Source organism: Thunnus maccoyii, chromosome 17 (genome assembly GCF_910596095.1).
Source record: "Thunnus maccoyii chromosome 17, fThuMac1.1, whole genome shotgun sequence".
Taxonomy (NCBI): Eukaryota; Metazoa; Chordata; class Actinopteri; order Scombriformes; family Scombridae; genus Thunnus; species Thunnus maccoyii.
Window position 1 is genome coordinate 15,776,389 of NC_056549.1, and position 26,512 is coordinate 15,802,900.

The window sequence follows — 26,512 nt, forward strand, 5'->3', positions numbered from 1 at the left end:
TTCCCACTCATAGTCCTCTAATTCATATATTCAGTAAATCTTTATGCCAAGAAGACTTTGCGGTCAACCGCGCCATCTAGTGGATGTTTTGTGAACTCAACTGACATCAAATTTAGCTTTAAGACATATTTAAGACAAATGCAATGTTTATTTTTTATTGAACGTATTTATTTTTATTTATTATCTTCTGGTTGTTTTTGTCAATCCCCATCAACTGGATTTTTCCTTGGGAACTTGAACGCCCCATCATCAGCCGTTAGTTTTCTGCCAGTCAACGGTTTTTAACGTTTTTACATTTCAAAAGGGACAAACTCAGGTAAGCTAGGTGAGTTATTGTTTAACATTTTCTTTTCTTTGTACAAAATTCTGCATGCCATTAGGCTATAACACTTTTTTTTTTTAAAACTCTGGACCATTATAAAAGTTTCTTCCTTTGAGACGTTAGTCTGTAGCATCGTCGTCAGTTTGGGGTTAGCGAGATATGAAAAGGCAGTTTCTTTTTTTTAGTTTGTGCTGTGCTCACATTGTGTTTTTCCAAATAATTACATTGACTTTCTTCAAATTACATCAAACTAACAGAAAAACATAATATCTGGCCATGACCTCTTTAATATTTCAGGCTCACACTACTACAAAATGTAGGAGTTAAACCCACCTCTCTCCACATCTTTTGGGGTTTGTGCAGGTGTATCAAAGGTACAGGTGAGGGTCTCGGCTTCTTGTATTGTGATGGATCCGTGTGAGGAAGACAGTGTGGTCCTCCAGCCCAGTGAGGAACATCAAGAGGACGGCTCAGTCCCTCCCACAGGAAGCCAGGATCAGGTGGAGTCCACCCAGGGCCAAGAGGAGGACAGTGGGGCTGAGTGGGACACAGATCTGGAAACAGATAGTAGGTTACGGTGACCACACAGTTTAATGATGACAAATTAAAAGGTCAAAATAAGCTGTGTTCCCAGATAACTACTCCTTACATATTTCCTCCTCAACCCGGTGTCTTCTCACCTCTTCTCTCTTCTTTTGTCTTTGTCATTTTCCTCTGTTTTGTCCCACTTCCTTCCAGGTGGCACCAATCAGACACAGAGCTTGTCTGATGCAGAGCTGTACCTGCAGGCCTGTGAGCGGGTAGGGACCGTTCCTGTTTCCCTCATCCTCCATCACTTGGGTGAAGCCAATCTCAACCTGAACCACTATGGTTTGGGACCTCTGGGGGCCAAGGCTCTGGCCATAGTTCTGCAAGTAAGCATCTAGATATTCACTTAAATGAAAAAGTACAATGATCACAAAAATCCAATTACATTCGTTTTTTTTATGAAGTAAGGTTATGGTTGGGGTTGGGGTAAATCCATATGTATGAATTGTGGGGTGAGTTTGTTTTTTTTGTTTTCTTTTTCACTAAATTTCTCCCCTCTGTACATCCTTAAGATAATTATGGCAAGATGACAGATGACATCTTGCTTCTGTATGAAATGTGGGCAATAATTTCCCTTTTTCTAAATATTCTATGCAGTTTATGAATGTAGACAGAGAAAGAGAGATATAGAGAGAAATGGGATATAGCATATACCTCTCAAATGTTCAGTATTTTCTGTTATTAATTCAAATTTTAACTTTTTTTTTTTTCGTGTTTTAGAATAACAATCATGTCACCAACCTTGAGCTGGAGGACAACGCACTTCAGATAGAGGGGATACGTTATCTGATGGAGATGCTTCAAACAAACATCAGCATTCAGAGTCTAGTAACTTCTCTAAAACGATCACGTTGAATACATCAGTTCTGCAAAATCTGAACTGCAAGAGAAACAATTTATATTTTTAACATTATTAATTCTATTGCAATCACATCAATGTTTTTTCATCTTGAGAATGATTTGATGTCTTTACTTCAGAATCTTTCCAACAATCATCTGCACCTTGAAGGAGCCGACATCATCTCCAAAATGCTGTTGGACAATTATTACATCAAATCCATCAAACTCTCAGGTACCCCCAAAAAACCACCTCTCTGGATCACTGTCATACAGAAACAATTAAGGACAAGTGAGCTCTTTTTTATTAGACTTTAATTAATTTGCCCTTGTTCACTCAGGAAATGACTTTGATGATTCTGCTGTTAAATACTTTGCTGATGCTTTAAAGGTTAGTCTAAAGTATCGACTGTTGAATCCAGGTGGCAAAAGAGCATTTATAATGTTCACATCCTAACTAAAGAATCAAGCATCTGTCATATCTAAATTTGCATTAAGCTGCAATCTAGCATTTTCTTTCTTCTCTAACAGGGTGACTATGTGGTTAAAGAGTTGGACCTCAGTCACAACAAGTTCTGTGATGCAGGAGGAGTACACCTGGGTCATATGTTAGGTACAGTAGAGAATATTAACTGTAATGCTAGAGCTATTGTGCATATTTTTCCATTTTAGAGGATATAAAAGTAACATACAGAGTCACAGAGAAACGTACAGAGTGCTGAAATCACAGATGTGATTGAGTGGCAGCTAACAACTATCCTTCTAGCTGGTTAACTGCCAGTGTGGCCATGATTGAAATTGAAGAAATTTTTGTTTTGTGCCTACTGACACAGATAATGTAGCAATCAAATGCTACATTATCATACAGTGCAAACATTGTCAGTCAGTGACCCCTGGAGAACACTACTGGAGGGCGCTATCCCTGGAGAAAAATACATATAATTTCAAGTCACAATGAAACAAAAGTTAAATCATCTTCTGTAATGTGACGTATTTCTGAGTGCAACAGAATTAGAGGGCAGGATTTAATCATTTAAATAAAATATTTCAAATGTGACTGGAAGAACTTGAAATTTTTTTTATTAAATTATCTCTTTAAATGTCTTCTTTTTGTTAAGTACAATTTTGGCCAAAGAAATACACAAGTCAAAAAAACCCTCTCTGGACATTTACTGATTGTAAATTATTTTTATGTCAGTAAGACTTAAAAAGACTTCATGTGTATTTTGTGGGTTAAAGTTTCAAACTTATTGTGACTTTTTAAATTGGCTTTCTCCTTCCTCAAAGCTTCAAATGTAGGTATTGAGGTCCTAAATCTGAGCTGGAATCACCTTTCTAGGAGTGGTGCAGTGGCTGTGTGTGCAGGGCTGAAGGTGACCAGCATAACACACTCAAGCACAAAAGCCTTTGGTGTATATTTTTAATGGTTTGTTTTCTATCACAGCTGCTTGACACTCGTATTTTCCCTCCCTCAGGTTAACTCGACTCTGAAGCAGCTCCAGCTGTCGTGGAACGGTTTCAGCCACATGGAGTCAGAGTCACTGGGTCAAGCACTGAGGCAAAATAGCACACTTGTGGTGCTGGATCTGAGGAGCAACCGTATAGACAATCAGGCTGTGACACTGCTCTGCCACGGTCTGGCCACCAATGACACCCTCAGAGTCCTCAAGGTGAGCCGCCGGAAGGCTGAATCCTCGAGCACTGGTAGTTTATGTTCTCTTTGTTCATCATCATGGTGATATGCAGCTTTTTTCACTCTGAGAAACTGTGGATTCACCAAATGTTAAATGTAAAGTTTGTTGTGTGCATATTTTATTCAGCTCGCCAATAACCCCCTGACAAATATTGGAGCTCTGACGCTGCTCAAGACAGTTACACACAACACACAATCAGCAGTGGAAGAGATCGATATCTCTGTAAGTGCAGCAAAATAGTTTTAGAGTGTTTAAATATGAATCTTGTGTGTATGTGAATATGTGTACAACATGCAAGTATATGTACATCTCTGCCTGCAGTACCACTACTATGCTATGAACGTGCCTGTGTGTGTGTGTGTGTGTGAGTGCAGACAGTGTTTGTGTGTGAGGCCTTTATGGAGCTGCTGGAAGAAGCCCGTCAGAGGCGTCCTGCTCTGGATGTCCGATACAGCGTCATGAGCTCCGTCACCAGGAACTTATCTGCCTTCCACATCTTTCAGGTCAGTAATCAGGGCTGGGATATTAAGAAAATATTAAATTTATTTTTCCCACTCATGACCTTACAAAAATTGTGCCAAGTATTCTAAAGAGGTAATTACTTTACATGTGTGCTCCTAAGACAGCACCAGCTTTCCAATTTGTGCCACTGAAAAACAGTTTTATGAAAAAGAATTGAAATGTTTACAAATTTGAAACATGATCTGGATTCTTCCATAGAAATTCCTTGAAGAGCGAAATGAGAGTATCCTGGATTTCTTTCAGGCTTTGGATAAAGAAGGAACGTTGCAGGTCTCCACCCATGACTTTAGAAAGGCTGTAAAGGTCAGGCTACACACTACACTAACAACATCATATATTAATACGCGTTATTATGGAATACAACAAATCTATCACAGAAAATTACTTAACTTAGCTCCAGTATTCAGATATTCACTCATGCCTGGACAAGCTTTGGAGAACATGAAGTTGTCATGTCTGCAGGAAGCTAAAATACGGCTGGATCAGCAACAGCTTGAGTGGTTGATCGGGAAGTTTGACAAGAACTGCACAGCCACCATAAACTACAGGTTAGTCTTGTTAGGATTATCATAATGATGCTTTCATCCGGTTTTTACCGGATCCAGTTGTTGTCAATCAAAGTACTTGTTGGAAAAACTCATCTGGCTTATAGACATGAAGTCAGGTCAGTTCAGACTGCGATTTTTGGTTTGTCAAGAAAAAAAAAATGTCAGTGAATACTCTCATAGTTACAAGAAAAGAAGAGAAATAAAAGGTTTATAGTAGACCAGAGTTATTAGCCTTAAAGGGTCACTTCACTCAAATAAACCACTTACCCTTGTGATGTCACACCATGTAACACTGAGTTTTCAAAAACACTAGGATTAGGTGGGAAAACATGCATGAAAGGGAATTCTTGACCCTAGAAAAATAATTTGAACTCAAGGGCCACTTGCTAACTTTTTCTGCAACTTTGATTTGCATCTAAGTGTGGATCAAGTTAGATAATTTGTTATAGAGAGATTTTTTTTTGTTTTTGTGACCCTATTAGTGTTTGTTGCTTTAGTTGCTCGGTGTTTTTACTCAAGTCAGCCATTGTCAGTTTCAGAAGTTGTGTTGGATGTCAGACATGGACGTAATCAAGCTTTCTTTTTGAGTTGTCTCTCTTTTCTTGCAGACAGTTTTCAGATTGAGAATTATGGATGACAGATCTTCAAATAAAAGTTAATAAAATTTGTTTATTGAATAATTCTGCAGCTCATACTGAATTGGACACTGCTGGTTCTATACAGAATGTACCAACTTTACATGTTATACGTTGTCTAGTTTTCAGCGGTCAAATGTCCAACAGTGCTAGTGTGTTGTGTGGCATTTGTTCAGTTTTGGTTAATTGTGCATGCTAGGAAGTGATTGTACAAAACTAATCACTATATGGAATCACTGTACTTAAAGCAACACATTATGGCTAATAATTCTGGTTAGGGCTGATAAAACTATTCAAATTGGATGGTCAATGTGCATCAGAATCAATTTACATAACAGATTCCTTACACTGTACTACTGGAAAAATGTTTCTGGTTTTATATGTTAAAAATCTGAGAATGGCACATTTAGCAAAATATAGCGATGCTTATGAGAAGGAGGAATTGACATTGCAAAGCCAATGGTGTTGTCCACCAGGTGTACCCAAATAGCAACTTCCTGTGACATCATTGACAACCCCCCCCCCCCCCCCCCCCCCGTGGTTCTTAGCTCAACCCAAATCTGTCCAGTGTGAATACTTGAACCTCTGACACCAACCACCTGCACCCACCTCAGCGCTAACAGCTGTGCCCGCGACTAGGACACAGGGTCCTCTGCCTCATTCTCTCCATCCAAAAATAATCTTCTGGTATGACAACAGAACAAGAGCAGGAAGAAAAAGAGAGCTGGCATCCATATCAAAGGACGGAGAGGAGAGAAAGAATAGGGCCAGATGCAGAGGTAGTTGTTTTAGCACACTGGTTTGCTTTGAATGAAATGGCCTGTGGAGAATTATGAATATGCATGCATAGCATTACTTATGCAAGCTCTGCAGAGTAGGATTATTAAGGCTGTGCTCATGAATTGTCTCAAGGTGTGATATCCAACAGAGCAATCTGTTTCTGTCCGGTGGCTCCGGTTCTGACCACAAAGGAGACAATAATACGACACACCGTCTCACCTGCATCTCTTCTTTGTTTCTTGTGTAAACGGATTGACACGGTTATATCGTGGGTCATCAGGACACGCAATAAGCTGACATCACATGTCAGGTATAAGCATTTAGGAGCTTCATATCACCAGTAGGTCTGTAAAGAGACTTAAGAAGACTTACTAGGTACAGGTGTTGCTGCTGTGTGGAAGCATACAGTGTTTGACTCCACACATGTTGGTGTTTGTTGTGAAACAGTTTGTTTCAAGTAGAAATGGATCAATATGCAGCAAAAAGAGCTCCTTATCTGTAAAATAACTTAAATTTCTTTGTTAATGATTCACAAGGGCATGTGTCAAAAAAACACCCCCAGTAGCAGCAAAACAGCTTCTTTCATGCTCTTCATCACTGTCACTGTTCCCCTCTTCTTGGATCCTCCAAGTAGTCTTCTTCAACATGGTGGTTGACTTCCATGTCAGCAACAGCGTCTTCATATTGATCTTCATTATTGTCAATACTGTCAATATCTCAGTCTGAAGAGCTGTGATGTTCTTTGAAGTCACTGGATGCAAACTCTTTGTTTCTTTTGAGTCTCTTGGTGCAACTCTTTTCGTCTTCGTCATCTTCCTCCCTGGTCCTCTTAGTGCATTTTCCAGGCAGTAGGTCCCCCTTCCACATGCTGATTTAATGTCCATGTTAACCTCGGCAAGGGCAGCAGTAACCTGGTCATCACTGTCTTCAATATGGTTACTGTTGTACTCGTCATTGTGGTCAAAGCCATTTGTTTCCTCCTCGTCATCCAAAATTTGTCTCAGAGGGACGACAGTGTCCTCCAGTCTGACATAAGTCATCTGACAATTATGTCACCATTACCATTTATAAAAGTGAAAATGACTGTATTCTCAGTTTTTCTATGAAGGCTTTTACAAAGACACGTCTTGCTTTATTAAAATAATGGACCATGTTCTTATTCTGAGGTTCACCAATGTGTTCAAAATAGCAAAATGTGCAGAATTGGCCAGACGGACATAAACCTTGTAGGTCTGTTCATGTTTTTATTTCAGTATCTGTTTAGACAACCAAGATTGATTGTTTGCTGGAATACTATTGGGATTTTAACACTTAGCCAACATAATTCATTTGATTCCATAAATGCAGTCACATTTATGCTTGTGTGTAACAAGACAACATTATGTAATACACCAAAAACCACAAGTGCAATGCATTTGACACAGTGTGTTCAGATGTTTGGCAAAAAGATAAGTATTTAAAAGCCTTTTCATACTCAGACTTTCTAGGGTGTACTCAACAATCTTAAAGTAAAAGTGTGAAACAAAAAATATCAATGTTAAGTTTAGGCTGTTAATATTGATCACCCTAAACTCAAAACACTCTTTTTTTCAGTTGGACTAAAATATAATTCTTTATATAATGATATTGATGTAATTAGCTTATTTAAAAGATAGAAAAAATAACAGAATAATTTAGGTAAATTATCCCTCTGATGTTGCTTAATGAAAACAAACAGCTAGCTGCCAATGTCTAATGGGCCATCTTTCATGTGAATCAACACAAAGACTTAAAACCCACATCTTATTGTGCCATCCAATTGGAAATTCACAGATTTGGCCAAATTTTGAAGACTAAACAAAAAACCTGCCAACAAACCCTTCAGATATCTATGCACCCACTGGCACACGCTGCCAATTAGCATGATCTCGAAAGCGCTAATGGAATCTTGAGCAGTAATAAAAGTAAATAATTAAATTAAAGGAACCCTTGTATCATTGTTTGCTGTATTCAGGTCCATTAGGACCTCCAGTATTCTCATGGTAATCTAATGTTTGGGTTTTTTGTGCTCTCATAATGAATTCTGTGTTTTTCCTCCAAACAGTGTTGTTCAGACATTTGTGTAGGTGCTGGCAGAGAAACAAAGACGTACATTAGGACCCATTGTCCGCTGTGATTATTAAAGTAAACAGAAATACTGAAGGGGTATCATACACAGCTGCACACACTTGAGCTTGTGTTTGTTAAGTGGGAGAAAGGGCCAAGCAACCCTCAAGACTTTGTCAGAGATGATCCCATTATTTGGAGCTTCTCAAGAGCAGAGCGGTAAGCTGGCTAATGAGGCTTTGAAGATCTGTCTTTGGCACAGAATTCATCTGCAGCGGAGAATCCAAGAGCAAAATAGATTTGGCACAAGATAAAATGCTCCGGGCAAGATCTGCCATGAAGACGTTCGCTGCCTGAGCCTCGTGTTTTTATTTTGCTGTCGTCATATTTGTAAGATATTCTCAAAAAGACAACAGTCAACAGTTTCTCCGATGCAGTGTACGGTTGGCATTACATAAACCATCATCAGTGTGGTCAATACTTGTCAGATACTCGATTGTTTGGTCTATACAACTACAGAGAATAGTTATGAAATGCCTGTCACAAGTTTCCAGAGAACAATATTACATCTTCAAATGTGTTTTGTCTGAACAGTTGCTCAAAATCAAGAGATTCAATTTACTATCATACAAGACAAAGTCAAGTGGGAAATTTTAACATTTGAGAGTTTGGAACCAGCAAAGTTTGGCATATGTGCTTGAAACTTTACTTTATGACTTTATGATAATGATATTTGCCAGAATAATTAGTTGATCAATGGAAGATTATTCACCTTCTTGTTTAAGCTCTAGACCATAATTGGTGGACTAAGGGAAATACAGGAAATATATAGTTTATAAAGAAAATAAGTGAGACAGGTTTCAGTACATAAAACTCTTGAGATGTTTAATGTTTAAAATAGCTTTGTTAAATAGATACAAGTATTTTATATATAGGATAGCACAAAGAAAATCTCTTCCATCATTTGCTGCCAAATTGTGCGCTTTGAACATTACCCCCAACAATCTGCCCATAAAGTGTACAAGTGTGTGTGTTGTGTATGAAAGTATAACAAATAGTGTCTGGTCTTGTGTTTTGTACCTTTTCTATTTAAGAACAGTAAATTCATGTCTGTTCCTCTAAAAGCTCCTTAGAGTTTGATCAACATTTTTGAGATTTTGATGGTCAATGAATCTGCAAACAACAGCAAAGCAGGTTTTAAACAAAACCAAAAAGACGACAGAACGTGGATGAGTGTGCAAAGCAGAAATATAACTGAACCGACCTCCAAACACAAGTTCCTCAGACAGTCGACGTGGATTTAAAGGCATGGCAGTGGTATACGTGGTTTCTTGGTCACTGATTCTTTTTTCCAGATTGTTGCTAGTAACTGTGACAAGCAGTAAACCAATGAATTCTTCCAATCCTCTGTTAACATTAAAACATCTTGAACTAATTTGGGAGAGCTCCGCTTGGCCCTGCTGTGGAAAAAGTGGCTCAGCAGCACCAACTAACGAGCAGGGGAGAATGTCATGCAGCCAACTGTTGCGTGGAAAAACCCTTTTGGTTCATGACACAAGTGAGAAGGTTGCAGTGAAAGCTAATTTTTGTCGTAAGAGGTGTAAATTGCATGTTGTAAATGTGACTTGTCTCCTTACAAAATTAATTTGTCGCAAAACGATTATGATTAACGATTGATGGCAAGCAATCTTTTTGCTCTGTTGACTTAGCCAAAGCCCACATATAGCACTTTCCTTGGACTGAGGATATTTCAAGTAACTCCCTTCAGATAATACCACATATTTAAGCTCCACAAGTGTAAGAACACAACCTTAATACCCCACGACAATCTGAATGAACAATTAAAAAGACAACAGTAGTTTGGTAGTGATTTTGTGCGTTTTCTGTGAGGTGGAGTTCATTTTTATGCAGCTGAGCTATTCTTTAAATGGAGTATAGTGGTAAAGGGAAAAAAATCACATGTCCAGAAGCAGTGTTCGTGGATCTTCTACAACCGCTTTGATCTTGCGTAAGAAAGTGACCGCCTCTCTGCCATCAACGAGTCGGTGGTCGTATGTCAGAGCCACGTACATCATGGGTCGGATCTCAGCCTGCAAAAGCAGAAAAACCATTTCACTGTTTACTCACGTTTAAGCGCATCGGATTTGGAAAACAGTCCTTTGACATCACTTTTGCTTGAGACTCGGGGCAGAATAACTACATTTTTCCTTACCGTTTTTAAATTATAATTTTGTACAGACATATAATATTTTTGGTTTAGTAAAGAAAATCACACAAACTTGCTAACTACGTAGATAGCCGTAGATTTGTTTTGTTATTTCTTTTCAAACAGAAGATACTTTATGGTTTGCCCCAGTGTATCTATGAACAGGTATCATTTATTGCTTACCTTGCCGTTGATGGCCACAGGTCGGTCAAAAATGCCATGCATGCCCAGGATGGCAGACTGCGGGGGGTTGATGATGGGTGTGCCAAACATGGAGCCAAACACGCCGCCATTGCTGATGGTGAACGTGCCTCCATCCATATCTTCAACAGCGAGCTCGTTTTTACGAGCCTGAGGCACAAAACACAATTTTCTCATTTTTGCAATTATAAAGGTGAAATAGAAAGGCTAGATATTGGTTAAATAAATAAATAAATAAATACAAGCTGTTAATGTTTTTGACCTTCTCTCCCAATGCATTGATGGCTTTCTCGATGTCAGCAAAGTTCATGGTCTCCACATTACGGATCACTGGTACAACAAGTCCCTGAACAGACGTAACAGAAAGAACAGATGAGGCTCGTTAAACAAACGTGACTTACAGGTCCTCAGTGTCTATTTATTTACAAAGCATTAGGAGTGGACATCCACCATAAATATAATATCACGTTTTATAGAGCCAGAAGTCATACCTTTGGAGTTGCCACAGCGACACTAATGTCTACATAGTCCCTGTAGACAATCTCTTTCGTTGTATCATCAATAACTGAAAAACATTTAGGAAATAAAATTTAGTGAAAAAGATGAAATGTTTTTCTTGCTCAGTATCCTTGACAAAGTAAATATGAGACAAATATAGTGACATGGTAAAAGAGTAAAATATAACTGGGAGTCAGTTGTCTTACCAGCATTCACAGCAGGCTGATCATTCAGAGCATGAGCTGCAGCCTTCACAAATGCTGACATAAAACCCAGTTTGATGTTATGCTTCTTTAAGAAAGCATCCTTATGGATTTTTCTCATCTCTTGAATGTTGCTGCAGAAAAAACGAGGACATGCCAGAGAGTTTGTGAAGTGAGGAAACATCTCGACAATCAGCAAATGTTCTGTGTGTTGAATATATCTTATGAGATACAACATAACATTGGCGTGCAGATCTCACATTGCTGCCATGAAAACTGACTCATGTTCTTTTGTACTGAGGCCAAACTGACTGGGGATTAGACCAGTGTAAACACTACGAAGACAGCTGCTGTGGCTCACCTCATGTCCACCTCATTGAAGGTGGTCAGCATGGCGCAGGTGTTCTGAGCCTCCTTCAGCCTCTGGGCGATTCTCAACCTCATACGATTCATCTTCACCTGGACAGCAGGGAAGGAGAACCAAAGGATATGACTGAAAGTTCACATTTTTCGCTGGCCATCATAGGAAACTTCATTATTATTACTTAATTGTTTCCAGTATTAATGTAATAGAAGAGACAAAACACACTGATGAAACATAAGTGTGTCATCATTGTGTGTGTTACCCTGTTCTCTCCTCTTGCTCCTACTGCCGCTGGAGGAGCTGAAGCTGCAGCAGTCGGCTGGACAGCAGAAACTACGTGAAGAGAGAGAGGGAATGACAGATGGCGGCCTTAGTAGAAAATCTACATCTATTGTAAGTATGTATGAGTTAACAAGGTGTCATAAGAACCAATACAGCTACACACATACATGTATAATAATCATAAATCAATGCAATCTGTAACATAGAGGAAACACACCAGGTTTGGCGTGGACAGCCTGTGCTGGCACTGGGGGCACTGGAGGCATGGCAGTGGGGATTGAAGCTGGAGGAGGAGGTGGTGGTGGTGGTGGAGGGGCTGCAGCAGCAGCAGCGGGTGCTTCTGCAGCCGGGGAGGGAGCAGCTTTGGCGGCAGCAGCTGAGGAGACAGAAGCAAAGAAAGATTGTACAGATGTCAAGATTCACAAAACTGACATTTTGCTTTAATATGTTTCAGTGCTGTTGTGATTCAACACATTTTCAATCCCTGATTTTAAAATTTTTTTTAAATACACGTATATAACACAAAAAAGATGAAAAAAAAGATATCACTACTAAATTCAACTTGTATTGCAATAATGACATCGATATTGATTATAGCCTTGTAATGAAAAGTACATTGTTACACTCAAGATCTAGTTTGTCATTTTCATTCAGTCATTTTCTTGTGTATTTGCATACACACAAAAAAGAAATACTGTTCCTCTCAGCCCACAGCAGTGCAACAACAAAAGAAAGTATAAAGATATACAGTATATCTAAAAATTCCCTTTAAAAGAATGATAAAAACATATAAAAGAAGAGAAAAAAAGCAAAAAAAGAACAAGCAGTCAGCAGAACGGCCCATTAAAGTGCATTTAGAGAGAATGTCTCAGTTGGATGTAGACAGCTCTCGCATGTCAACAAGTAACCAGCACTGATGGGGGAGTTATATAATCCATTTTGCTGTCCAGAGAACATTATGCAACATGATTGTTGGAACGGCCGCTTTGTATGCGTTAACTAAAAGGTCTTTGACGGTTGAAGGTAATGACGAATAAACATTTACCAACTGATTTGTGTCTGAAACACCAAACATTGCACGCAAGATGCATCTCATTAGCTTGGCTCACATTAAGGTATGAGAACAGTCTTTGTAATGGTGCTGCACCAGGATAGAAAAACCTGACACACTATCCAGTCCTACTAGTGCGTTTGGTTTACTTATGATGTTCAAAGTGAGGAAGTACACACCTCCTTTCCGGAGTTTGAAGAGTGGCGTTCCTCCTTCTACCTTCCCTCCATCTGGCACCAGCAGTTCCTCAATTACACCAGCTGCTGGAGCAGGGACTTGTACTGACGTCTGTAAGCACAAAATACAAGTTTGCATAATTTTCTTTTACTCTGTTTAGGTAAAAAAAAAAGAAAGTAATATTTGTGATTTTAGGTTGTTGTCTTGTTCATACCTTGTCAGTTTCAATTTCACAAACCACCTCATCTTCTGTTACCGAGTCACCCACAGCTGAAACAAAGCAGAAATATTACTGTCAACATTTGTAACACAATGTGGGACATTCACACTAGTGAAATGTTGACAAATACCGACCTTTCTCCCACCTCACATCCCCCTCTGTTACAGATTCTGCAAACGCAGGAGTTTTGACTGTGACAACTTCATCCCCTGTACAAAGACAAAAAAACAAGTACAGTTACTGAGAGTTAAACACTGAGCAGAGTTCAACACATAATGCCGAGAACTGCTGCGACATACTGTGAACAGCAGATGTCTTGAAGTATCTGATGTGGAAGACACTCGCTGATGATGGAAATTCACATCTAAATGTCAAGGAAAAAAAAAGCAAACCAAACTTATTAAAAGACACACAAACACATACATTATAATACATTACATGCAGAATTTTTAAGGTTTACTCTACACCACATAAAGCTATTTTAAGACAATCTTTATTCAGTTTATGGTACATAAATAAAACAGACAAGACAGACTGACATTGTGTTGAAGGGCATTTGGAGACAGATAACAGATTGGGAGAAAAACACTTACGGCTGAGAATAAACTAGGCGGCTGCAGACAGAGAGGCCTTGAAGAAAAGAAAAAGAAAAATCAACAACTACTGCTGCAGCTGCTTCTCCTGAAGCTCTAACATGATGAGTGGATTTCTCCGAAAGCTGCAGTTATCCACTTGTGAGCTCCTCAGGCATCTGAGCTGTTCAACGAGCATTACAAATTCTGCTTTGGATGATCCACTCATAAAGCTTGTTTATTCATGAGCAATAAGATAAAGACAGTAGTCTTAGATACTGAATGAGTGCTGAGAGTCTCAAATCCTGCTTAAGGATTAAACATCTTTACAAGCACACTTACCTGATACACTTTGTCGAACCAGCACATTATTGGCCTGAAAAAGAAAAAGAAAAATCACTTTGATGTACATATATCTGTTTTTTAAATGCACTGTGACTTTGCACACAGTCATTATTTTTCTATTATTCAAGTATTAACAAATCGTTACCATAAAGGAGTATGTGTGTTAAAGAAATAAAAGATAATCACATTAATTCAGTTTTTAAAATGATGTCCTCCTTGCAGTTCATTTTTCTGTACATGACTGATTTTAGTAACTATATCTCATGGCTACTTTCTTATGCACCACTTAATGAATATATGAAAAGAGTCACTACAATCACATGTGTTCGACTTGAACAACTTTGAAACAACTTCTCTTGCAGAAATGCAGGACTGGGAGCATCCAGTGTTGAATCTCTCTTCTCCTCAGCCCAAATTTCCTGTTTGGATCTCTAGTCTCACCATCAAATAAAGAAAACATGCCAACATCAAAGCATGATCCATCACATGATTCTCCTCCTCAATTGGAAACTAAGAGTCAAAAACATTTCATAGCAAGACTGTTCTGTTAAAACTGGATTTTTCAGTGCTGATTAAAACAGGCCGCTGTAAGTCTGACTTTTCTGCATCGCTTGTATGTTATGAGTCATATGTGTAGGTCTTTAGAGGGCAGAGTCTCTAGTGGAGGAACCAACGTAGTTCTGTCTTTTTTTATGCTGATGTTTGTCTAGTGAAGTCTGAGCCTTAACGTACTGATGTAAGATGTCAGAGGAGGGTGGAGTCTTCAGAAACAGACCAAATCATCCACAGATTAAAACTTGTGCAGACATGAGATCCAACGAAACCACTTTTCTGTTATCATCGTTTTTACTCTCGAGAACAACTGGAGTTGATTATATGGCATGAAGGGCCGAGATTACAACATTACACTGACTGATTAGATCAATTGTGAACTCGAGTCGTTGTGCATGAACTTTTTCAGTCTGTCCCACTTGTTTTCTTAGTCAGAGCTCTTGACAGATTCTTTCTCAAGATCTTCTGTGCCACTACATGAACTCAATTTCCAGTTTATCATGTATACTTATCTAAAATTAATACAGTCTAAAAAGGGGCTGCAACTTATGATTTTTTTGATAATCGATTAATCTGCCGATTGTTTGATTTGTCTATAAAAACAGTCAAAAAAGCCTATTATAATGTCTTAGAGCGCAAAGTGACGTCTTCAAATGTCTTGTTTTGTGTGATCAACAGTCTAAAACGCAAAGATATTCAGTTTACTATCATGTATGATATATAAAAGTTTAAAATCCTCACATGTGAGAAACTGCAATCAGCAAATGTTCGGCTTTTTTCTGTAAAAAATGACTAAAACGATTATTTGATTATCAAAATAGTTGCTGATTAATTATCTGTTGATTGACTAGTCAATTAATCAACTTCATCATTAGCTTTAATCTAACAGCCTTGCAGTAAATCCTTTTGATAAATAATACTTTCATGAAGCTTGTATTTAAAACTGAAACAATTAATTAATTAGTTGATCAACAGGAAATAAATCTGTAACAAAAACTGGAGAACATTATAACCTTCACGAAGGTAGGATTTATTGCAGAGCTGTTAAATTCTGTTTATATTTAACCAGGTGAACCTAATAAACTAATAACTAAGTTTATTTCTCATGATACCTACTGCGTGCAGCTCAAAGCTCATTGATCTGAGAAGACACTCAAGTTATTCACCTTCATGATCATGTCGTAGTAACGTGCTCAAAGCACTGAACAGACAGTTTAACTTGTGTGTGTGTGTGTTTTCTTCGCAGAGCACATACTGAACATGTGTAACGTGACATGAGCTATTTCTGTCAGGTCAGGCGCACACACACCTGTCTGACAACCAACCCGACCACAACATGCAAGCACATTAACCCTTTTAAGGCTGCTTCTGTTAGTGTCAAGCCATTTTTAAAGAAAAAGACAGAGGACAGGACAGAGGTCATAGTCTCTCATAGTCTGTTAGCTAACTGGTTTGTTGGTCTGCAGAGAATAGTGAAAACTGCATAAAGGATCATATGTGTCTCTCTGTCCACCGTAGCTGACTTCTACAAAGCTTGGTGTGTACGAAAGGCCTCCAACATAGTAGCTGACTCCCCTCACACCATCTCTTTGCACTCCTGACATCTGAAAGGAGGTTTCAGAGCATCTGTGCCAGGTCTACATGACTATGTAACAGCTTCTTCCCCCAAGCCATCAGGACTCTGAACACTCAGGAATAACACAGCATCCTGTAGAGCCACTTTCTTTCTTTGGGACTGATTTTGCATTATTTTAAGACCATAATCTATATCCTGTAATCATTTATTGTATTTATTATCACCCCTACATGGCACACAGCGCTCATCCCATACTGTAAATAAACTTTATTTACTGAAAACACCACAAAAATGTCCAGTACAGTATGCAGGATGCAGGAAAGGATTATTACTGCACCCACACATATTCAGCAGTACAAACACAAGACATGACTATGCCTGACCAGTCCATATCTGCTTTTAGTGACTGTACATCTGTTTTTTTAGTGGTGTCTCGTCTGTCGTGATGTTGCACTGCGGTGAATGATATTTTGCTCTTATTAATGCAGAGTGTGAACTACGGAAGTAACAATAAAAACCTTGAACTAAAACTGACGATACACGGCTATTCGACATCTATCTTGAAAATAAAAACACGTTGTCAATATTTTTCTTAGTTATTTTACACACTTGAGCTCACTGTCGCCTCCGGAGCTGTCAGTCAGTCTGCCCTTGGTAAGTTACGTTAGGTGAGGCCCTGCTAGACGAGCTAACGGCCGATGTAAGCTAGCTAACAGCTAAATGTGCCTTCATTTAATCAGTCTGAACAGTTTTACAGTCAAAACACGGTGTCAGTCCACCGTCTCCTCCGACCTACCTGGCTCACCGCTGACAGGGAGCGGCCGAGCGTCCGGTAAACACATCGGGATCGTGATAGCATGACGCTAGCTGGAGGCTGAGTCCGCTGATGGCGGCAGCTGCAGGTCCGAGTGACGACGCTGAAGTCCGCTTCTGGTTCGAAGTTCAGGGGAACGTTAAGGGAAACATAAATATTGATATGTAGCGGCTGATTTTCCGTTTTTGTTTAATCGTTTATACTTATGAAAGAGATTTAGACATGGTAACAAAAGCCTTAACGCTGTTTAAACCCACTTTCAGATTTAACTTTCCCTTAACTTTTCCCTGACAGTAACTCCGAATCAGAAACTAACTTCAACCTCGTGTGCGAGCGGGAGGAACCACTACGGCTGACCGGGAGGGGGACCCGGTACCGGGGGAGCTGTGGGCTGGATAAACATCACACTGTAATACACTCATCATGTGTACATCATGCACTTTAACCTGGATTGAGTTAAATAAAGTGCATGTTTCTGGTGATTAAGTGTATTTTAAATATTAGAGGATTGTACCATTACCTACATTAAGTAGCACTTTTCCAATATTTTCAACTTAATCTGATGACAACCAGGCTGATAAACACAAAAATGATAAGAAATTGAGCATTTATTCCTCGTGTATTACATTATATGTGTGTGGTCCTGTTAAATAATAGATTTGGTGTTGTTATTGGGCAGGTTGGGATCGAATAGATGAGCATGTTTGACCACACCTCCTTGTTATCTGAAGGGGCTCTCACATGCGCCAGCAGTACAAATATTTAAGTCTCCCCTCCTCCAGCAAGCTGCAGTCCCGCAGCTTCCTCAGGTCTCTGCACAGGGCAACAGGTGGGTCATCAGTTATACTTTATGTCTTTGATATATAAGCTGCATGTTTTACTTTCATTCTGTGATAGCAAACTAGACTGTAAGATGTTTTTTTATTAATCTAAATTTGATAAAACTTTGATATAACTAACTAAAAAGATGCAACTGAGATGCAGAAGGGATACAGAAAAGTCTCAGCTAGTTGTGCAAAAAACAAAAATCTGCTAAGTGCAGTTAAATGTATTTAAAATAAGTCCCAAATGCAAATCTAAAAGTGCATTTATTTTGAGTTTAATAATGAATTAATCAATGTTTGTATATAAAACTGCAGCTTTTTATTGGAATTTGTTACCGTGACATCTCTGAGAGTTCCTGGAAGCACTAATAATTCATTTTGGTGTTTTTCCTCAGTGCCACCTTAGTCCAACAAGCATGAATCAAAGTGCGTGGAGCAAAGACATCTATTCTTCCAGCAACATCTGCCTTGACAGCTGCACTGCTGAGCATCTCCCTTCTTTTCAACCTGACCCCATGCTGTCAAATCCAGATGTATCCGGTGCTTCTGCGCTCTTACACAAAGACAGCGAGAAGAAGTCGCCACCGGAGAGTGATTATTATAGCAGCAGTGATGCCGGTTCAAGTTTGATGTGTTCAAGCCAGCTGGAGCTCAACCCACCCGGAGACAGCACGAGAAGGCAGCACCCATCTCCTGCATCCAGGTCTTGCGGTCACTTTGAATGGAACTTAAACAGCGGCCATCAAGCAAAGCGTGCCAGAGTAGAAAATATCATCAAAGGCATGACCGGCTCTCCTGGTGCGCACTGCACAGATGTGATGATGAATCAGCACGAGGAGACAGACGGCATGCAGGGAGATGAGAAGATGCAGGAGCTGCCTTTACATCAGGACCACATGCAGACAAGAAAGCAACCTCAAAGCCAGAATCAGCACCTCAGACAGCTCAGAACAAGGTTTACTCACATGGACGGGGTGAGTGACAGTATGGATTTTAGTAAGGAAAGTCTTGCAGAAGAGAAATATCCCACCTGGAACAATTCACCTGACGCATGTACAGATTCATACAGTGAGTTCGAAAGCGGCTCGAGCAGGAAATACCAAGGATGGAAAAGGGTGAAGCTGATGAACTACTTTCAATCCAAACCTGAAAAAATAAAGTTGATGGCAGATGTTTTAAAGTACGAATTGTCCAGAGCTGTCAGCAGGAGCGTTGACTCCATTTTCAAAAGCATGCCGCTTTTACAGGCGCCACTAAACGACGAGGGGAACATAGAGACTGATTTGTCTTTTCTAAACCTTCATAAGCAGCCATCAGTTTGTAAAGATAATAAATTAGGATTTTTATGTTGTGGGAGTGCAGAGGTGCAAGTCCCAGATGTTCAAACTGAAGCGCTCTCCCTTGTGGTACAAAAGCCTCAACTGGAAACACCCGACAAGTTTATTCTCCAGTCCGGATCAAGAGCTCAACATCGTCCCAAACTTCCAACATCCTCCTTCTGTCTGCGTGAAGACCAGGAGCCACAACAGATTCATAACGTCGCCCATCAAAACACCCTCAGATGCTTGCGAGGAGGATGTGCAGAGGTGAAGTTTGATACATCTTGGAACTCAGACAGAATAAGATCAAAGGTCAACTCCAGATCTATAAGGAGCCCACAGACTCACACTGTGCCTGTGGATCCAATGACTTTGGAAAGCCTTTGTCTCCCTGATGTCAAGATTGAGTCCGATAGCCTCCTAAAGCATAACCTGTATATGCTGAATGTATCCTTTACAAGTTTCTAATATTGCTGCACTTTTTTTTTTTTTAATTATCTGAGCACAAGATGCTCATTTGTTCCTCTTGTACCTTCTTTCCTGGAAAAAAAAACAAAACTTATTGCAGCTTCTGAAGCAGCTGCTTTTAGATGCCAGTAATAATTCTAGCTCTGCCTATTTCAGTCTCAAATAACAACCTATTGTGTGTCACAAACCTTGTCAGCACCCCAGGTATGAGCTGTAAATCAACAATGTTCCTTCTCTTTTTAAAAGGTGCAACAACTTGGCACCTTACAGAATCCAACAAGTGTCCCTTTGATCTTCAGATCTTTGAAGAAAATTGTAGTGTCTCCATTTGTCCTGTGTCCTAATGATTTGTGGGAGAGAAAAAGGTTTCCAGAGAAAGCTGGGCTCATTAAGAAAGAAAAGCCACACTGTTTTCCAGTGTTTACGATGTGTATGTGTTTTCATCCTTAACACTGGTGCATTCAGGAGGGTCTGACCACAAACCACCTCAAGAAAGCGAAGCTCATGTTCTTCTTCACCCGCTACCCGAGTTCACTGGTGCTGAAGATGTGTTTCCATGACGTGCAGGTGAGAGAAAGTGAACACAGCACAAAGAAGCAGCACAATTCTTGCATATGTTTGTGTCATTTTATTAGAATATAGTCATTGAGTAAAGAGCCTGAAAACATGAGAAACTACAGATTTATAGCGTTCATCAAAACTTAGAAAAACAGCAATTATGTTTCTTGCTGTTGCTGAGAGAAAATCTTAAACCCAAACAAAACAAACTGAACATTTTCAGTCATGAATGTGCTGCATGTTTATGATCCTATAAAAGCTTTTATTGACAGTAAATGCTTTCAAAATGCATCTGTCACAACAGAATTAATGATTAGTTCACTTCAGTTAACTTTATATCACTGTTGCATACTGTAAAACACAATCTGTAAAAATGACAACACAACAATGTGGTAAAAAAAACAAATTTATTGAAATTTTATTTGCTTTATATTTTTAAATATACACAGTAAAACAAACATTTAGTGTATTTACTCTCACACCGTGTATATACAATATATGAAATACCTGTCAACAGTCGATCACCTGCATGATTCATCAGCTCACTTACCTTTTTTTTCTGTTTCCTCCTCAGTTCACGCGCTGCATCACCTCTCAGCTCATCAAGTGGTTCAGTAACTTCAGGGAGTTTTATTACATCCAGATGGAGAAGTTTGCCCGCCACGCCGTCATGGAAGGAGCATCTGACATGAGGGGTCTGGCTGTGGGGAGAGAATCGGAACTTTTCAGAGCTCTCAACATGCACTACAACAAAGCCAACGACTTCCAGGTGAGGTGGAAATTAAGTCTTATTGGTCTGCACTGAATGTACAAAACACTGGCAGTTTACTTCTGATGATGAGCTGCAGAACATCTGTAAATAGTCTGATGAAGAGCAGGAAGCTTCAAGTGTCACTCAGTTATTACTGATGGATTTTTTTTTGCTTTGGGAGCTTTCAGTGAGCTGATTTTATTGTCGTTTTTGATCATGGTCAGTCCAGCACATGATGTTTCTGTAGGATGTGTGTGTTTTTGTATTACTCATTAGTGTCAAAGCTCGGAAATCATTTTATTTGTAAATAGTATAGATAGAAAAACAATCAACAAGCAACAGTGTCTTCACAAGATTCATTTAATGCAAGTATAGGTTATATAATACACCCACGTGATTGTAAATTGCTTTAGTAATTGATGTTAACAGTAGTTTTAAAAAAATATATATTTTTTTAAAGGCATGCTCCATTAGAGGTCCTGCATGTGTCATCATGTCTACTATTGGCTATATTAGATGTGTTAATATGTACAGATAATTCCAAAATTCAGTTGCGCTGGGTCAATATTTGAAATTGATCAATTTTTTAAAAAGATATTTCAGTTCTTGAAATAAAATAAATAAAAAATAAATAAAATCCTTACTAAACTTTTCCAAAATCTGAATTTAAACACATTACATCATGACCGAGATCACCGTACTTAACACCAGAACTACCGTAAAGAAAATATACCAAACTCACCGATAATGAAAAAGCTGAGACTGGCAGATACACTGAGGAGGAGGGGAGTTCAGGGAAACCTATGTCTCATGATAAGATTCATTTTTGGCTCAAAGTGATAAAGGAACAGCTTTTAGACTTTAAGCAATCTCGGCTGGTTGAGTCCCGTGTTGAGTATTGAAAGATTTTTAAGATTTCCCTTCTTTTAAAGTGCAGATTTCATCATATCACATTTTATAACATTAGTGAACCCACATTCATATTAATATGTAGAAACACTTCTCTATAATGTTTCTACAAAATAAATCATCACTAGGAAGAAAATAACCTAATGTTATTTCTCATGAGATGTTGCATTAACACTGGAGAACACACAAAGTGTTCCGATTAAAGATTTATTATAGTGACAGTAATTAGCATCAATGTAGCCTATATGTTGACTGTTAATATGCACAGTGACCACAGCTGGCTTGTGAAAATATTAACCATATGTGTATTATTTCATGTAGACAGTTACATATTAAGCATTAAGTAAGTATTGCTACGATACCATAACACAGCAGTGACTAGTGTGACAGAAGATTCTTTTGGTAGAAGAAAAAGAAACCAAACTTTTATACAGAGCACATTTAAAATGATATTATGTTATTTCGTTAGATCATTAATATTTATATATTCCATAACTTAATATAAATCAGCTGATAATCTATAGAAGCATATAGTGTATATTGTGATGTTCACATCTCAATGAGAACTTTAAATTAGTTAAACAGGGTTTCTACTACTTTCAGCATCTGAGAAATAAACAGCAGAAGTTGAGGTGTTATCCTGTTTTATCGAGTGTATAATTTAAATTATTAACACAATTTGAATTTTGGATATAATATTCTGAATAAAAAAATTAAAAAGTAAGTGTTTTGTTGGTCGTTTTCAAACTTTTTCATGAACTTTAAGAACATTTGGCAACTTATATTTTGTGCACAGTATATTAATTACGGCATATAAACAGTGAAGGATTTCTAACTGGCTGCAGCTTTGAGACAAATTTTTACATATGAGCCATGAAAATGGCAATGTTATGGTCCATGGGTATACTTTTAAAAATTTTGATTTATGAAAATTACAAACCATGTACAATTTAATCAGCAATGATAAAAATACAAAATATGACTTGAATATGATCCCAGTTCATTAAAATACAATCTCATTTTAAATAATCATATGGTAATTTTTGATATATTTTTAAAAAAAAAATACTTGTGACAAACCCGTCACATTTAGTAGGGATTCACTTCAGTTCATTTTGGGGGAAAAAAAAAAAAAACTTAACCAGGCAAAAATAAAAATTGCTTTGATTAGACTCGGCATGATTCAAGGATTCCAGAAACAAACAACCTAAAGTTCAAAAGCAACAGGCCAAAACATGAAGTTGGGAGTAACATCACCTCCATTTGGCTGCTTGGTATTTGTTTCCTGATTAGTGGACGAGTCATTGAACCTGCAAGTCTGTTTCTGGACGAAGTCAGTAGAAAAGAGGCGCAAAGAGAAGGCAGGACTGACACAGAGAGGACAGGAGGGAGGTGAATGACTGAATGGAAAAAAGTAAAATTGGGTTATTGATTTCTTAAAGAGAGAGATTATGGAGTCCTGAGTTTTGTCTCATGAAGCACTATTGAGTTAGCGGCTGCACTGAGTTAACCCTTAAACAACAGCCTTTTTTTTTTTTTTTTTTTTTTACCTCAGTCCATGTTCCAGGTTTTACTCAGCAGACTCACTGTAAGTATTAAATACCACATTAACAGTCTTGCACTATATACGTTTTGTGACAGGATATACTGCAGTGCAGTGACATCACTGTTTGGTCTCAGGTCAAAAACACATAAAACTGACTACCAGCAGTAATATTGGGTGTGGTCATATGAGAGCAAGCAAGTCAAACACGTTATATGGAATGAAAATGTAGTCTGTCCTTTTTGTCTCGAACCGGTTTCTGTCATGCTATTTAACAGCTGTAACAGTTTGTCTTGTCATTTGAGAACAGGAACTGACATCCATGACATTTTTTCATGCATGACACACATACGTAGCATTTTACCAGTGATTTAATATCCAGAACAGAAAAAGTTCATCCTCTGAGGAGCATGAATGTGCTTCCAGGTTTCGTGGATATCTACTTATTATATTTTGATATTTGAGTAAAAGGGATCAGATTGTGGCAAAGGACAAAATGGCAGAGGTCTGTAAAAACTGTGTAAAATTATCCTCTGAAGACCATGAACATCTGCACCAAGTTCCATGGCAATATGGGGCTGCAACAAACGATTATTTTCGTAGCTGATTAAACTGTTTAACTGATTAAACACTTATTTTCTCGATTAATCAATGACTTGAGCAGCCCATAATAAGTCAGAAAATAGTGAAAAATGAACATAATTTGTGTTAAGTCTTAGGTGATGTCTACAAATTGCTTGTTTTGTGTATTCAATAGTCCAACATCTAAAGATATTCAATTCACAATCAAACAAGCAGCTAATCCTCGGAAATTTAAAGCTGGAACTGGGGACTATTTGGAATTTTTACTTGAAAATTGTAATAATTAAAAGATCTAAGCAGTTGCATTTTATTTTTCTGTCAATTGTTTTGGATTTACTTGGTTGAAAAACTTTTAATGGACAGATAGACTGATGTACATTGTCTTCTTTAGGCCACTCTGCCAGTGTAAAAATTATGACCACAGCAAACTTTATTTAAAAAATACAGGTAAGGGGACTTGGGATTGTTTTCTGGGAAAATGGACACCATGTTTAGTTAACATCACTGTAACTTTCATACAATCATTGAGGTGTAAAACACATAATTACAAAACATGGACTATGTCATTCACATCATGTTATTCATGATGCGAACATGTTTAAGGGATACTTTAAGGATCTGCATTTGTCATAAAATCAAATGAACAATGAGCCACGTTTGGCCTCACCAGAAGATTTTTTATTTATTTTTTTTTACTTAAAGATCCTGTTTATCGTTACCAAACCAGTGTTTCCAGTTGAACATCACTATTCTGCGAAAGCCAACAAGCTGGCAAGTGGAGGATTAAATCTGAACCACACTAAAGCAACGTCTCCTTTAAAGAGCACTTTGAGGCTGTTTTTACTTGTCAATGCTGTATCAGTCCAACAATATTACAGCAGTATGAAACAAATGTGTGAATGACTGGTACGATACATGAAATCACAGTAAAAAAAAAAAAAAAAAGAGAGACAAGTAATGACAGTAAGGTATAAGCACTGTTATATACTGTAGTAAATGCAATTTATTACAATTTGTTGAGTATTGTTCTCACTTAAAAATAATCTGTTACGTTTCAACTCCTTACTTACCTTGATTCCCCAGGACCAGTTCTGAATATCAAGAACATGTTAAATACATCCCCCTTTTGTCAAAGACACAGATGGAATATGAACAGTATCTTTTTTTATTGTTACCTCCTGTGGATTCACAGGTGCCTGACCGATTCCTTGAAGTTGCCGAGATTACACTGAGAGAGTTTTACATAGCCATCTCAATGGGCAAAGATCGTGATCCATCCTGGAAGAAAGCGATCTACAAGGTCATCTGTAAACTGGACAGTGACGTTCCAGCTGAATTCAAGAGTCATCACTCTGGATAAGAACCAACCAGAAGACATCATGTGCCACAGGAGTCAATGTCACAATGTGGACTTACTCATGCCTTGATGTATGCTGTATGCTGTAAATTAGATCTTTACCATCCATACATGTGGCAAACTGACAGCCTGTATTGATCACAAGCATCATCATAATAAACAATATGTATTTTGCTATATCAGCCATTTTATATAGCAATAATACATATTTTGTATAATTAACTGTTATGTCTGTCTTCTAGACACACAAAAAACACATTTTCTGAGTCTTGAGGAGCACATTGTTCTTTAATAAATACAAAATACAGTCCACACCACATTAGAAAACATTTTTAATATATTCAGAAGTGTATTATTTTAATTCTGTATGCACGTATGATATAACAAAATATATACATGGTTTCTAAAATGACTGAATCAGTAAATTATGCACCATCTCACCCACCCCTTACAAACTCTGTTGATAAAATAGTATTGTAGTGTTTCTTTGTTTCTTCCATACTCACCATGAAGATCCAGCCATTACCTTGATAGGACTCACTCCCCAGGGACAAATTAAACATGGTCTTCATCAGTAGTGCCATGTGTTCGGTCATGACTGATGATCCTCGTTTTGTCTTCAGATGTCTCAGTAACATGATAAACAAGATGCAAATTTCTGATGTGCGAAAAATTCAGAATCCTTTGGTTCTCAAGTTAGTAAATGCTTTTTTTTTTTCCTTTTAAAAAGTGATCTGATCATCTTTAAATTTCACTTAATATTCATGATGATGAATTAAACTCAGTAAGTTGGACAGACTGAATTTTGTTTATGTGAATACTACAAATATAGATTTGCTTTTTTTTTTTTTTTTTTTTTTTAAATTGAGCTGTTTGCTTAGATAGGAAAATGGAATGACATGTCACAAACTCAAATAACTACTTCAGACTGTGATGTTTACTTTTTGCCATCAGCACCAAGAACAACACTTAAAAAAACACCAATTTTGGGGTATTTAAGAAGTTTTTTCTTAATACACAAGTTTGTCACCATACATTTACAAAACTATGTACCAAGAAGTCATAAAAGATATTTTTAAAAGGACATGTAACTCATCTTTTTGACTTGCAGATTGTCCACAAGTAAATG

The 26,512-nt window shown here is 38.1% G+C and overlaps 4 protein-coding genes across 13 annotated transcripts in view; 2 read left to right on the forward strand and 2 right to left on the reverse strand.

Annotated features, from left to right (window-relative positions):
- Window positions 1-122: 122 nt before the first annotated feature.
- Window positions 123-11,469, forward strand: LOC121882270 (leucine-rich repeat-containing protein 74A-like). Of its 7 annotated transcripts, none has more exons than XM_042390396.1 (14): window positions 123-325; window positions 686-889; window positions 1,061-1,236; window positions 1,631-1,738; window positions 1,889-1,982; window positions 2,089-2,138; window positions 2,279-2,360; window positions 3,035-3,120; window positions 3,223-3,417; window positions 3,568-3,663; window positions 3,816-3,944; window positions 4,207-4,266; window positions 4,426-4,511; window positions 5,846-9,846. In XM_042390396.1, exons 2-14 carry the CDS (start codon window positions 730-732, stop codon window positions 5,958-5,960), a joined length of 1,437 nt encoding a protein of 478 aa, XP_042246330.1. In that variant the 5' UTR covers window positions 123-325; window positions 686-729; the 3' UTR covers window positions 5,961-9,846. The 7 variants fall into 7 exon arrangements, with proteins under 7 accessions (XP_042246330.1, XP_042246326.1, XP_042246328.1 ...); XM_042390392.1 differs by having other exon boundaries at window positions 126-325; window positions 4,162-4,266; XM_042390394.1 differs by having other exon boundaries at window positions 126-325; window positions 703-889; window positions 4,162-4,266.
- Window positions 8,870-17,203, reverse strand: LOC121882271 (dihydrolipoyllysine-residue succinyltransferase component of 2-oxoglutarate dehydrogenase complex, mitochondrial-like). The gene is made up of 15 exons (XM_042390400.1): window positions 17,055-17,203; window positions 14,128-14,161; window positions 13,807-13,843; window positions 13,513-13,577; window positions 13,348-13,422; window positions 13,208-13,263; window positions 12,996-13,104; window positions 11,983-12,141; window positions 11,746-11,816; window positions 11,481-11,578; window positions 11,123-11,253; window positions 10,910-10,983; window positions 10,681-10,764; window positions 10,401-10,568; window positions 8,870-10,101 (listed from the first exon to the last, which is right to left on the reverse strand). Exons 1-15 carry the CDS (start codon window positions 17,115-17,117, stop codon window positions 9,967-9,969), a joined length of 1,359 nt encoding a protein of 452 aa, XP_042246334.1. The 5' UTR covers window positions 17,118-17,203; the 3' UTR covers window positions 8,870-9,966.
- On the forward strand, window positions 11,795-26,101 carry LOC121882269 (prospero homeobox protein 1-like). 4 transcript variants are annotated; one of them, XM_042390388.1, is made up of 6 exons: window positions 11,795-11,876; window positions 17,752-17,901; window positions 18,292-19,662; window positions 20,149-20,250; window positions 20,816-21,010; window positions 25,219-26,101. In XM_042390388.1, the coding sequence occupies exons 3-6, from the start codon at window positions 18,313-18,315 to the stop codon at window positions 25,384-25,386; spliced, it is 1,815 nt and encodes a 604-aa protein (XP_042246322.1). In that variant the 5' UTR covers window positions 11,795-11,876; window positions 17,752-17,901; window positions 18,292-18,312; the 3' UTR covers window positions 25,387-26,101. The 4 variants fall into 4 exon arrangements, with proteins under 4 accessions (XP_042246322.1, XP_042246323.1, XP_042246324.1 ...); XM_042390389.1 differs by lacking the exon at window positions 11,795-11,876 and adding an exon at window positions 14,568-16,912; XM_042390390.1 differs by lacking the exon at window positions 11,795-11,876 and adding an exon at window positions 17,347-17,481.
- The window catches only part of ylpm1 (YLP motif containing 1), a 29,401-nt gene continuing 23,748 nt past the window's right edge, over window positions 20,860-26,512 (reverse strand). The window contains exon 18 of the mRNA XM_042390385.1: window positions 20,860-20,942. Coding sequence (XP_042246319.1) covers window positions 20,910-20,942 — 33 coding nt within the window. The 3' untranslated portion in view covers window positions 20,860-20,909. The remainder of the gene's footprint in view (window positions 20,943-26,512) is intronic.